Source organism: Rana temporaria, chromosome 2 (genome assembly GCF_905171775.1).
Source record: "Rana temporaria chromosome 2, aRanTem1.1, whole genome shotgun sequence".
Taxonomy (NCBI): domain Eukaryota; kingdom Metazoa; phylum Chordata; class Amphibia; order Anura; family Ranidae; genus Rana; species Rana temporaria.
In genome coordinates this window covers 117,993,946-118,008,681 of record NC_053490.1, presented here as the reverse complement: position 1 = coordinate 118,008,681, position 14,736 = coordinate 117,993,946, and the positions used below count along the sequence as shown (strand labels likewise).

The 14,736-nt window shown below is 39.6% G+C and overlaps 1 protein-coding gene across 1 annotated transcript; it reads right to left on the bottom strand.

The window, feature by feature from the left end:
* Positions 1–266: 266 nt before the first annotated feature.
* On the bottom strand, positions 267–12,302 carry LOC120929418 (chymotrypsin-like elastase family member 1). The gene is made up of 8 exons (XM_040340833.1): positions 12,214–12,302; positions 11,285–11,382; positions 9,162–9,262; positions 7,386–7,511; positions 5,292–5,428; positions 3,290–3,435; positions 1,522–1,671; positions 267–409 (listed from the first exon to the last, which is right to left on the bottom strand). The coding sequence occupies exons 1-8, from the start codon at positions 12,251–12,253 to the stop codon at positions 401–403; spliced, it is 807 nt and encodes a 268-aa protein (XP_040196767.1). The 5' UTR covers positions 12,254–12,302; the 3' UTR covers positions 267–400.
* Positions 12,303–14,736: the final 2,434 nt, after the last annotated feature.

Below are 14,736 nucleotides of genomic sequence, written 5' to 3'. Positions count from 1 at the left end.
GTTCAACACTAAAAAAGATGGGAAATAGATAATACCTGTCTTTGCTACGTTAGAATAATTAAATGTTTAAACACATATTTGGATATATAACACTTAGTTTGCAATATTGTTCCATACAGTATATGCGCTTCCCAAGGGCTTGCAGTTTTATAGCTGGATCTCCTGTATATTCCTATATACACTGTAAATAATATAGATACAGTGTGGAGGTATTAATAGGATGCGTTTTATGTAAATATTGAAAGAAAAACAATATACTCAAAATGTACTGATGTTCAACTCTTTATTATCAAGCTGATCTCATTTAAATATAGATGTTCTATTGTTAAAAAAAATATATCATAGATGAAATGCAACAACTTGATTTCTCTTCAAAAATGCTTTAGAAAGGGTTCTTTGATTAGATGTTCTAAAAGAAGCAAAAAAATAAAATAAAGGATTATATGTTTGTTAGTCAATTCACTGAATTACTGTAAATATAGTGTAATATTTAGCATTCTGAATATACTCAAGTATACAGCCATCAGTGGGCAACTAAAGTAGAACTAAAGGCAAAACATTTATTTTGGATAGAGTGAGGGTTATAACCCTGTCAGGATTATTTTTCCATCTGTATCCCATTGGGGAGATGTCCATTCACTTTCTATCCCATAGCCAAAACAGAAAGTGCAAATTAAAGTGATCCTAAAGGCATGTGTTTTTTCTTTTTATTCCTTAATGCATTCTCTGCATTAAAGCGGAGCTCCGCTGAAAAAAAATATATTAAAAGCCAGCAGCTACAAATACTGCAGCTGCTGACTTTTAATATCAGCACACTTACCTGTCCTGGAGTCCAGCGCCGTCCGCAGCAGAGAACGAGCAATCGCTCGTCACTCTGCTGCCCCCCCCCCGCCATCCTCGGTGAGGCAACCAGGAAGTGAAGCGCTCCGGCTTCACTGCCCGGTTCTCTACGGCGCATGCGCGAGTCGCACTGCGCCGTGTTGACTGGCTCCTGCTGTGTTCTGGGAGCCGAGTGTTTCCCAGAACACAACGGGGGGTGGACGGGATCTGACATCCTGCCCGCAGTCTACCCGCAGACTGTGCGGCTGGAAGTGGGTGCAAATACCTGTCTTTAGACAGGTATCTGCAGCCCCCTCCCCCCTGAAAGGTGTCAAATGTGACACCGGAGGGGGGAGGGTTCCGATCAGCGGGAGTTCCACTTTAGGGTGGGGGTCTGCTTTAACATGGTTTCCTATGGATGTAGTTCACATCTGTGCATTTTATGGAAAGGGCCAGGGACTTTTTTTTTCTAGTTTTTGGTTCCATAGACTTTAATGGTTAAATAATGTGTATTGAAAAATGCAAAATGCACCTGGATTATGCAAACTGCAACCTGCATAGGTGTGAACCAGGCCAGCTTTCATTGGCTGATTTCCATGTGATAACACTTAAATAGATTTTTGCTGAGCTGTGCAAAGTAAAGTAAAATACCTGTGTATTCTACTGTGTATTCTATCTGGGAAGGTCATATTGGTTACTTACGCTGTTGATCCAGGAGATGTAGGCAGACACTCTGGTGAACACGGATGGTTTCTGGAAATAGTTGCATCCAAGAGAGGATCCAAAGCTGACAATACCATGGACTTGGTACACACCATTGATGGAACAGTTCAGGGGTCCACCAGAATCACCCTGAAATTGTAAGAAAAATATTGCTGAAATCACAACAATCACTTGCTTTATAATTGACTTTTAAGAAGGCATGGTGTTATGTATTCTCATTATTTGGCAATATATACTAGTTACTAACATCCACCATGTTCACCTTGCTGCCAGACCTTCATAAATAACTCTCCAGGAGGCAATGAACAGTCATTTGCTTGTGTTTTGTTTTTGTTTATTTGGGGGATATAACTTGGTTGGGGAAGGGGTAAGGGATGCCCAAAGAACAGATCACTTTGCCATCGTTATTAAACAATTGTTGAATCAATTGCGCTTTGAACAAATGATGGACTCTAACATTTACAGTCTCTCCTCTGCACCAACTCCTGAATACTGTTACTCCCATCACTCTGAATAATCCCAGGTGGTGGCTGAACTTGCTGAGTTGTAATAGGCCAGGGGGCTGCAGTACCCCCTCTTGATGGCCTAGTTATTTAGCAGCTTTAGATAATTGGTGGACTACTGATCCTAGCTAGCCCGACTTGCAAATCCTGTGCACGAAGGCTACATCGATTTGACACAAAACCCCACAGTCTCTCCTATGGCCTTGCACCCAGCTCCCCTGGCATGCCTCCTCCAGATATCCACTGTGCCTCACTCACTGAACTTCTCCTGCCTGAGTACATGGTGAAGAATTTACCAGGACATGCGTACCGTCTGCTTCTCCAACTCCTCTGTTCCAGGGCACTTCCTCCATGACCGTGTAGGGAGAGAGGCTCCCTCCCATCTCCCAAGCTCCTCCGCCGAGGCCTGCACCCCCCCCTGATGCTGTAGTCTAACACTCCATTCTGTACTTCACCCAGCTGACAACTCCACTCCAGTGGGCTGGACCTGATCTTGAGAAGAAGGCCTGCCCGCTGCCAATTCCAGTTGGGGATTGGTCAGGGCTCCTCAAATGAGCTCCCTGTCACTCCAATTCCCAGCCCTGCCCAGCTTCCAGAACATTCTCCACAGGTCTAGCATGAAGCATAGGCCTGCCTAAATTTACCTGCCTGGCAGCTATCACAAAAAAAACCTCACCTCTTACACCTACCTATGGTAGAGGGCACTACATATAGTAGGCTGACAATATACTGTACAAAGGGGGCAAATTTTTTTTTCAAAATCTGAAAGTGACTTGTATTTATAGGAGCATCTAAATAAAGTTCAGATAATGAAATTGCTGCATGCACAATTTAGTTGTAGTAGAACATTCAGTAATTATGACTTTAGAAATGATGTAGCAATATAATTGTGATAAATATAAATGTATAAAATGACATATATTGTAAGAAATATAGGGACGTTTATCAGTAAGTCTCATGATGTGTTTCTGTTCTTATGGAAGATTGCTAAACCCTGAAAGTAGAGGTCCTAGCCGCTCTCTCCTTGTCTATCCTTATATGTGATATAAATACATTTATTGTGATCTCACAGATTGTAAAGTGGCATGGAATTTTGTATATTTCCACTTAATAAATAAATAATTGTAGAAATAATATTATTTCTGATAATGTTAATGACAACAATATTCAAACTGGGGATTTGTTTTCCTGTCATATACAAACGTAGTAGCATGTTTTTATAAAAACAAAACAAAATAACTTACGTTACAAGATGACTTGACTCCGTCACCACCAGAACAGATCATAGAGGTCTTAACAGTGCTGCCCCACCAGTTGCTCAAGGAGCAGGTGGCATAAGCAACGGTGGGAAGAGTGGCCTGCTGGAGGATGGCAGCCAAGGAACCACCAGCTGCAGACAAAGAAAGGTTTGCATTACAGCCAATGCAAAGAAAAAACTTAGGTCCAGTAATTGGTAAACCAGAAGAACAAGTGATTCACAGATTTTGTCTAATCTGTGGGGATCATAAAATTCAGTAATTCAGACAATTTTGAATTCTAAATTGTATGATTGATTCCCTGCAGATTGTTCAAATCTGCATGCATAAATGGAGAGTCCGGAAATATTGCAAATTGCCTGGAAACTAGTTGATTCTCTCTTTGCTATTAATACTTCCACAGGAGAGTCAACAGGGTTAATTTACTAAAGGCAAATAGACTTTGCACTTTGCAAAATCTTAGTGCAGAGCTTAGTAAATGAGGTAAGGCTTCACTTTGCAAAGAACACCCAATCATGTGCAAGGTTAAAAATAAAAAAAACAACAAAAAAAACAGCATTTCTGCTTGCACATGATTGGACGATGGAAGTCAGCAGAGCTTCTGCTCATTTACTAAGCTCTGGAGCAACTGCTCTTGCAGAACACATCTGCACTTTGCAAAGTGCACAGTCTGAGGCCCCGTACACACGACCGAGTTTCTCGGCAGAATTCAGCCAGAAACTCGGTCGGAGCTGAATTCTGCCGAGAAACCCGGCCGTGTGTACACTTTTGGCTGAGGAAGCCGACGAGGACCTCGGCGAGGAAATAGAGAACATGTTCTCTATTTCCTCGTTGTTCTATGGGAGAACTCGGCCCGCCGAGCTCCTCGGCGGCTCCAGGACTGAACACGCCGAGGAACTCGATGTGTTTGGCACGTCGAGTTCCTCGGCCGTGTGTACGGGGCCTGAGTCATGATTATACGGTACACTAGCTTAATGGGTAAGTGTTGTGTCACACCAAATACAAAGTTATGCCTGTAATCTCTGGTGACCAGGTTTTACATTCATTAACAACAAATGTATTATGTATTTATGCATTTTTATTACATTTTAACCACTTGCAGACCACCACACTCTGATGTACGTCTGCAGAATGGCACAGCTGCGCATATTGGCGTACAGGTACGTCCCCTCCGTTACCGCGCCCGTGGGACCCGCAGACCCGATTGCCGCCGGTGTCCCGCGATCAGGCCACAGAGCTGAAGAATGGGGAGAGGTAAGTGTAAACAAACCTCTCCCCGTGCTTCCTAGTCAGACTTTCACTGATCGTCTGTTCCTTGTCATAGGGAACGACGATCAGTGACGTGATACGCCAAACCACGCCCTCACACAGTAAGCATCTCTCATTGGGTCACACTTAACCCCTTCAGTGCCCTCTACAGGTTAACCCCTTCACTGCCAGTGTAATTTTCAAAGTTATCAGTGCATTTTTATAGCATTTTTTGCTATATTTATTATAGCAAAAAGTAAAAAATATTGTTTTTTTTTCAAAATCGCTGCTCTATTTTTGTTTATAGCGCAAAAAATAAAAACCGCAGAGGTGATCAAATACCACCAAAAGAAATCTCTATTTGTGGGAAAAAAATGACGTAAATTTTGTTTGGGAGCCACGTCGCACGACCACGCAATTGTCAGTTAAAGTGACATAGTGCCGAATCGCAAAAAGGGGCCTGGTCCTTTAGCAACAAAATGGTCCGGGGGTTACGTGGTTAAACAGGCTCACATTATAGAACTTGCCAGGGGCTTGCTTGATATTTTTGTAGCACTACTTCCAATCAGCAGAGGGGATATGTTCTGAGTAAAGCTACAATCATACAGCATATCTGTCTTAAAAACACTTTTACACGATTTATTTTCTGAAATGTGTCTGCACACCACAGTTGTTAACCCTCTCCTGACTATATTAACAGAACTATGTCACTAAGCTTCCCTATGATGGAATCAATACTTACTGCTGGTTCTTCCCCAGCCGGTGACAATGCAGTTGTAGTTGTTTGCCAGGATGTAGCCATCACTTGGCAGAGTAGCTACTTTCACAGAGGTGTTCAGGGTAGCGCTGGAGGCCAGCCACAGGACAGCGATATCATAACTATAAATTATACAAAAGACATGAGTGCTTTACATTACTACATCATAAAATAGACAAAACATAATGACATTTGCACAGTCTACTGTCCATGAAAAGAGACAAGACAAAATACTAAGGGCATTGATATGTTGGTTCTATAGCAGGGGTAAACCTAATATGTACACAGTGGCTAGGTGGTTAGCACTGTGGCCTTGTAGAGCTGTGGTTTGGGGCTGAAGTTCCATCAGGGAAAATGCATTTAATTTGTTTGCTGGTTTTACTGATGTTTGCTTGGATTTCCCCCAGGTGATCTATTTTCTCTCTTCAGTCAAAAAATATACTTGTAGGTCAATTTGTTTGCACCAAAAATGTCCCTAGTGTTGTGTGCCTTGTATAACTGTGATATAACATTCTATGGTTTAAAAATAAACTCCAAAGCATTTCAAAGCAAGAAGCGAGATTCTTCTGTAGGATAAGGCGGGTCATAGCCAACTCAAATTTTGGCTGATTCAGCCTGAAGAGATTTGGTCCATGGGTGGATCTACAAGTATTACCTTGTGGGACAAATGTTTTTTTTCCCCAAAAAACTTTATTAGGTTTGTACAAACTAGGATTATCCCGATACCACTTTTTTAGGACCGAGTACAAGTACCGATACTTTTTTTCATGTATTCGCTGATACCGATTACCGATACTTTTTTTTAATGCCATGTGACAGTTTGACTGATAGGCATTGATAGGTGGCACTGACTGATGGGCACTGATAGATGGCACTGTCTGATGGGCACAGATAGGTGGCACCTATGGGCACTGACAGGTGGCTGGCACTGATGGGCAGCACTGACAGGTGGCACTGATAGGCGGCACTTATGGGCACTGATGGCACTGATAGGCGGCAGTTATGGGCACTGATGGCACTGACAATTGGCTGGCCGTAATAGGTGGCAGTTATGGGCACTGATAGGTGGTTGGCACTCTTAGATGGCACTGATAGGTGACACTAATGTCACTGACAGGTGGCTGGCACTGACAGGTGGCTGGCACTTATGGGCAGGCACTGAAATGCCACCTACTGACGCCGCCCACCCTCTCCACCCAGAGTCCGCTCTCCGCCGACCAGGTATCGGGTCAGGCATCGGGAGCATTTGTGCGAGTACAAGTACTCGCACAAATGCTTGGTATCGGTCCCGATACCGATACTAGTATCGATATTGGGACAACCCTAGTACAAACATACAGGTTCCAGAACTAAGCAGATATCCAAATACCTCCAGTGCATATGATTACAACAGTGCAAAAACTCTATGGTGGGACAAGTGAACACTATTGGCTGAGCAGTGACTGTATCCTATTAGATGCAGTCACTGTTCAGGTAATCAGGCAACTTCAGGTGTCACGGCTGCTTAATACAGTTTGTGTCAGTGGAAATTCCTCCATGTTTAGCATGTATGGAGGAAGCAACTGATTTTCCCCAAAGGCTGAAGAAGAGAAAATTGAGCTGTGCATGGATAACTTAACACTAGTAGTCCTATTTACTAGCAGAAAATTGGAGGTCATAGAGAAGTTTACCAGGTTTATAATTGTTGTTAGAAAACAGAAACGATTCATTATGATATCCCAGAGAACATACAGTAAGTCTATTATATTTTTTCACATGACTAAGTTGCAAAGACATTGCTTTTTTTATGAGGTCCTGCCCCTTAAAAGTTAAGAAAATGTTAATAGTTGTGGCTAAATTGGAACATGTATATGATATTTTGGGTTATATTACCACTTACAGGTTTCTATTGAGTGCATGTACATTTATTGGATTAATATGACATAGAGTCTGCTCTAACAACCTCTTCAGCAGAACAGTTACTGTTTTTTATTGTTCACATTGTACTTAATGCCACCTTATCCACTTTTATGTAAAAGGACATTTATATGACTTTGAGTAAACAATAACAGATCTATCACCATGTTTCAGATTTTTTACCCAGCAGCGACGTTGTTGGTGTTCCAGCTGGCGTGCTTTCTAATTGAAGATACAGAGATGTACTGTTCAGTTCCTTCATTAGTGTTAAGATTGTGGTCTCCCAGGGCAACACGGAAGGAGACAACTCTAGGGAAAATTAGAAAGAATAAAGAAAATGAGAGATGTTTCTACTATTAGGCATATACTAAATTTCAGAGGGAAATAAAAGTTAGTACTTGTAGGAATATCATACAGAAAAACCTTGGTTTGCAAGCATAATTCGTTCCAGAAACATGCTTGTAATCCAAAGCACTTACAGGGTGTAAAAGAGAAGAGAGGCTCCTCTAAGTGTAGCAATAAGTTGCTAAATGTTGTACCTTCATTTAAATGTAACCATAGTGCTACACTTAGAGGCTCCTCTCTTCTTTTTTATACTCAGTTGTGACATGAAACTACTCTTATATCAAGACATCGCTTGTATATCAAGGCAACATTTATTAAAACATTTTGCTTGTCTTGCAAAACACTCTCAAACCAAGGTTTTACTGTACATCTATTGCACTCTCTGATCTGTATATCTCACGTCTGTCCCTTGTTAGAGTAGAGAGAGCACAGGAAGAATATGTTGATGATGAAGCTAAGTACACAGTCTATTTTTCTACAGACACTATGGGGAGTGGTGGTGTCACTCTCTCTGCCATGTGACAGTGTCTCTTTTACTGCCAAAAGTGCACTTTGTTCAGCTTAGTACTAAAGTATTTGGAAATTCACTGGGGCTACAGCACACATCAGGGGAGCAGGAGAGTAGACATGGGGGGGATGGGGGGGCAACCCCCCCCCCCACAAGCTTCCGTGCAGCACCAAAACAGGTGCTGACAGCTGCACTGGGCATCCAAAGCAGGAGCCACTCCCGCAGCCTGACAGGTCAGAGCAAAGAAGGCATGGCATGCAGGGTAGCAGTGTAGAGGAGTGGTTGAGGAGGTCTGATCATAGGCCTCTGGGGGGAAAAGGAGCAGCAGCAGACCAGGCACACACAAAAGCCATCTTACTGATCCTTCCACTCTCCGCCCTATCTCCAGCCTGTCCGCTTCTCTCTCCCTGATCCTGGGGGGACAGCTAATGGGATCATGGGGATCAGGCTGTCACTGATTTGGTGAGCGCTACAGGGGTTCATCACAGTAGAGGGGCCCTATACACTCACATTTACTAATGTAGAGGGGCCACATACATCGCTATACATATATATTATGATAATAGGAGTACAGGGATGGTTGCAGAGATTTTTACAGGGGTTACATATATTACTTTAGGGCATGGGTGCTCAACCTGTGGCTCTCCAGCTGTTGCGGAACTACAATTCCCATGAGGCATTGCAAGCCGCTGACAGGTACAAGCATGTCTCCCAAAGGCTGAGGCATTATGGGAATTGTAGTTTTGCAACAGCTGGAGAGCCACAGGTTGAGCACCCATGCTTTAGGGGAATAAAAATAATAATTGTGTATATATATATACATGCAATACTGGGGTGCAATATATATATATATATATATATATATATATATATATATATATGCACACACACACACTCACACACGTATGTGCGTTTAAACTTTGGGTTGCACACCCTAATGCAATAAGCTGCGCACACCTATGAATACTATATATATATATATATATATATATATATATATATATATATATATATATATATATATATATATATGAAATAATAAATATATATATATATATATATATATATATATATTTTATTGTCTAAGTACAGTGATGTAATAATACCTGTCCACGCAATGAGCAGCAGTCAAGACACGGTTAGCACGGATCAGGGAAGCTCCGCAGGTGTGGTACCAGCTGCTGCCAGAGAGATACTGCAGAGATACCTGGAGGAATTAAAGAGCAGAAATATAACTTTGCTGAAAGATAAAACAATGGAGGATGTTGCCAGGGCAAGTAATCTGATATAATCTTTACTTTTCTAACCTGATTCAATCTGGTAACAAAAAAAGGGGAGCAATTACTCGCAAAAAGCAATTGATGGTCGGATTTTGGAGGCAAGACGGAAGTATATAAAAAATACAAATTTATTACAAAAATATATAGATTTAACAAGGAACAATAAAGATACTGACGATGTACAGAGGATATTGTCCATATTTATTATTCAATCTATATGTTGTTTTTATTATCTTTATTGTTCCTTGTTAAATCTATATATTTTTGGAATAAATTTGTATTTTTTATATACTTCCGTCTTGCCTCCAAAATCCGACCATCAATTGCTTTTTGCGAGTAATTGCTCCCCTTTTTTTGTTTACAATATTTACGGATGTGGCTAATGTGAGTGCTCTCCCCGTCCCTATTCCCCTTTTTTGTTTTTTGATTCAATCTGAATAGCTATAATATTTTGACATCTTTTTATCGCTTAATGTTTATAGATGCAATTTGTGTACATGCCAATTGTGAATTCATATAATAGCCTGACTGTCACACTGTGTGCCATATTAAAGAGGTTACTAATCGTGCACACCAGTGAGGCCTCGTACACACGACCGTTTTCCTTGACAAAATTCATCAAGAAACTTGGTGGCAGAGCTTTTTTGCCGAGGAAAACGGTTGTCTTTTTCCTCGTCGGAAGTCTCAAGTTCCTCGTCGTGTTTCTCGTTGGGCTGGTTTGGACGAGAAACACGTTCGTGTGTATGCTTAGAAACCCACGCATGCTCAGAATAAAGTGTGAGACGTGAGCGCACCTTAGGTAAAAGTAGCGTTCGTAATGGAGATAGCACATTCGTGAAATATGCAAACTGCATAGGTGTGAATCTGGCCTAAATCTGTGCCAGCAAGACTTTAAACCTTTATGCCGCGTACACACGGTCGTTTTTTGTGATAAAATAAAACGACGTTTTTAAAAAGTCATTTAAAATGATCGTGTGTGGGCTTCACATCATTTTTTGTTTTAAAAAAAACGACCAAAAAAAAAATTCGAACATGCTTCAATTTTTTATGTCGTTTTTTAAAATGTTGTTTTTTGTGTCATAAAAAATGATCGTGTGTGGGCTAAAACGACATTTTAAACAATGTTTTAAACCCGCGCATGCTCAGAAGCAAGTAATGAGACGAGAGCTTGAATGGAACAGAGTGCCATTGTACGTGTTGTACGTAACCGCGCTTTGCTAGAGCATTTTCAGAAAACGAGTGGGCAACGTCCTTTTTTATGATGAAGTTAGAAAAACGTCGTTTTTTTTCATGATGAAAAACGTTGTTTTATTTCATCACAAAAAACAACCGTATGTACGCGGCATTAGGCCTGATTCACACCTATGCAGTTTTAGTGCTTTTTGCATTTTGCAGATTTGCACTACAGTCCATTTTACATGGTTTCCTATGGAACACAATCTGTAGTGAAAATCTGCAAAATGCAAAAAGCACCAAAAATGCATAGATGTGAATCCAGCCTAAGTGTGTTCATATGTTCAAGCAATGCCTGAAAAGACAGTAAGCACAGGTCAAAACTATGTGAAAATAGTCTATTGTCCCACCCAACATAACTGTGCAGACCCTGAACAAAGTGACTGCAAGGGTCTATATAGAGCTCTAATTAGAAGTGATTTGTGTGTTTTTTTTCTGATTGCAGCCATATTCAGATAATATTCAAACTTTATCCTGAATATCATTTCACTTGGGTTAGACACAGTTCTTTAACTTTCCATTTAATTTGACTAATTCTGTTAAAGTTGGCAAAAACAGGTTATAGAGTTAGTAAATTATTTTGTAAATGCTTCACCTCCATGAAATCATCAATATCAAAAACGATGTACATTTTACAATGTATACTGATCATTTATGAACAATTGTGCTTTAAAGGTCAAATCAATGACCTGATCTTGTGCTTTTTCATAACTAACCTGCCATGGCCAGGCATTCTTGGCTGCATTGGTGCCTCCTACCACACGGCTATTATCACTGTCCTCAACATAGCGGACGTTTTCATCATGACAGTATCCTTTAAGCAAAATTTAAAAAGACAAAAAGTGTGCATGTGAATACGTTATGTGAAAATACTGTTAAGCCCCATACACACTATCAGTTTTCCTGCAGGTTTTTCTCATCAGATTTACCAAAACCTTGTAGTGCACCGGCCTGCTTGATTGCATACAAATTGAAACTCTTAAGGTTTGACCTCATATTAGATGGTTTTGGTAAACCTGAAGAGAAAAACCTGCAGGAAAACTGATAGTGTGTATGGGGCTTTATACAAAGAACAAGAAAACTCAATTGCAAAAGTGAAGTTGACACGTAAAAAACCTGATCACAGTTATTCAGCACAGTAGAAACTTGCAGAAATTGCCTTTACATTTAAGTTAATTCTGCTATGACCATTAAATTGTAGTAGAAAAACAACCATTAGTAGTGCATCTAGTTAACATTTCAGTATCAGTGTATCTCCCACCTTCCTGTTCTGCTGACAGCTGAAAATGTGGGATTTTTCCCCACTTTGAGTCCTGGCGATTGGACAAATAGAGATAGTGTCTCCCCCACCCCAAAAAATAAAATGGTTTAAACCCATTCCTACTATATAAAGAAAATGGCTTTGCATATACTTTAAATCTAAAAATAAAAGATAGACCAATGTGGGTATAGCATACTATAAAATATATAATATACTTTTGGGTTGATTTACTAAAGGAAATTATAAACTTCGCAAAACAAATTGTTAATATTTGCTTCAATTATTCAGTACCTTTTTCTTCTCTAAAATATACCTGGGTTTATTCAATTATTTCCCCTGTTATAGACTTAAATAAAGTGTCGATGTATAGGGAACATCACTTACCGCAGAGGACAAGGGCAGCAAGTACCAGAAGCCTGAACATTGTAAGGCAATTGCAGGGACAATCTCTTACACAACCAAGCCTTAGATGTCTCCTCTTTTATAGCAAGGAGAAGTCAACAACCAGTGAGAACATTTCCAGGTGATAGCAGGTGGCAAGATTGTCCAAGATTCCTCAAGGACAATAGATATTTTTAACCTTTTTTAAAAAGATTAGCAAACAGACAATCACACTATATATATATATATATATATATATATATATATATATATATATATATATATATATATATATATATATATATATATATATATATATATGTTGCGATTTATTGCTTCATAGCCTATCACTGGAAACCTCCCCAATTCCGATAAATCAATTAAAAACAAGAATTAGTTCCATTAACCAGATGGAAAAAATCTTTCACTTATTAAACAACTCTATACAATTTTATAATAAAAAATGTGACTCTTGATTCTCACATTGTATTGTTCAGAAATGCAAACAATTGAATAAAGATATTAGTTCAAATTTATATTTCTATATTTTTTTATTTATTTTTTCATTATATATATATATATATATATATATATATATATATATATATATATATATATATATATATATATATATATATATATATATATATATATATATTACTCTATTGTACAGGCATTTATTTGTACAAAACCCTAAAACCTCTTATTATACCAAAATTTTACCTCAATAAAAAAAGTTTGTAAAAAAAAAATTAGCAAACACACAAATTGATACACAGTAGAATGTTATTTGGAAATTGTCAAATATAGACATGTCTGACGTTTACGTAACACTGATGAATCATCATAGCAGACCTTTGCAAGACCTTGCAAGACTCTGTTGTATTCTGCAGGTGTGCTCATAAGTTTACATACCCTGGCAGAATTTATGATTTCTTGGCCATTTTTCCAGAGAATATAAATGATAACACAAAAACTTTTCTTTCACTCTTGGTTATTGTTTGGCTGAAGCCATTTATTATCAATCAACTGTGTTTACTCTTTTTAAATCATAATCACAACAGAAACCCAAATGACCCTGATCAAAAGTTTACATACCCTGGTGATTTCGGCCTGATAACGTGCACACAAGTTGACATAAATAGGTTTGAATGGCTATTAAAGGTAACCATCCTCACCTGTGATCTGTTTGCTTGTAATTAGTGTGTGTGTATAAAAGGTCAATGTGTTTCTGGACTCCTGACAGACCCTTGCATCTTTCATCCAGTGCTGCACTGACATTTCTGGATTCTTAGGAATGAGGAAAGCAAAAGAATTGTCATATATCTGTGGGAAAAGGTAGTTGAACTGTGTAAAACATAATTGATATAAAAGGATATCCGAGGAATTGAAATGTACAAGGAAATGAGAGTGCACGGCTGCCCTAGTGTGATTTTGTTTTAATGATAAAAATGCAAAATCAAATAGTAGAGGATTGCACTCACAAACATGGGACGTAGATCGCACGTATAGCAGGATAAATGTCTACCTTCCTGACCTGTGTAACTGGGTTTGCTCCCAAAATTGAGTGGTAATGATGTGGGTGAATGATAAAGAGTCTGCATTGATATCCCACATCATTACCACTCGTTTTTGGTAGCCAACCCAGTTATACAGGCCAGGAAGGGAGACATATATCCTGCTGTACATGCGATCTAAGTCCCATATTTGTGAGTGCAATCCTCTACTATTTGATTTTGCATTTTTATCATTAAAACTGAATCACACTAGGGCAGCCATGCGCTCTCTTTTCCTTGTATATTTCAATTCCTTGGAAATCCTTTTATATCACTTATGTTTTATACAGTTCAACTACCTTTCCCTGCAGATATATGACAATTCTTTTGCTTTCCTCATTCCTAACAATCCAGAAATGTCAGTGGGACTTAGATCGCATGTCTCCCTTCCTGGCCTGTATAACTGGGTTGGCTCCCAAAAACGAGTGGTAATGTTTATGTGGGATGTCACTGCAGACTCTGCTTCCTCATCACGTCCGACTGTCTCTGCTGCGGGGCATGCGCACGGTCTAGCCGGCGCTGCGTGACATCACTTGCAGCCGCAAAGGAAGAACCAAGTGAGTGAAGTGTCTCCTCTTATCCCCCATACACACGGTCGGAATTTCCGACAAGAAAAATCTGATGTGAGCTTTTGGTCGGAAATTCTGACCGTGTGTAGGCTCCATCTGACTTTTCCTGTTGGAATTTCCACCAACGAAAAATTTGAGAGCTTGTTCTCAATTTTTCTGACGTAAAAAAATTCCAATCGTAAATTACGATCGTCTGTAGCAATTCCGACGCGCAAATTTTTTTATCATTTCGTTTGCACAAATAGAGCTTTCTTTTGATGGTATTTGATCACCTCTTTTTTGCGCAACAAATAAAAAAAGACAGAAAAAGTTTTATTCTTCAATGACGGGCACTGATATGGCTGCACTGACGGGCACTGATAAGGCGGCACTGATGAGGTGGCACTGATAAGCACTGATGA

Coding starts and splice junctions, on each gene's coding strand:
- LOC120929418 (XM_040340833.1), bottom strand. CDS start 12,253: ATGTTCAGGCTTCTGGTACTTGCTGCCCTTGTCCTCTGCG. Junction 5,429..7,385: donor ACCAACAACGTCGCTGCTGG/GTAAAAAATCTG, acceptor TATAATTTATAG/TTATGATATCGCTGTCCTGT. Junction 1,672..3,289: donor GAGTCAAGTCATCTTGTAAC/GTAAGTTATTTT, acceptor TTACAATTTCAG/GGTGATTCTGGTGGACCCCT.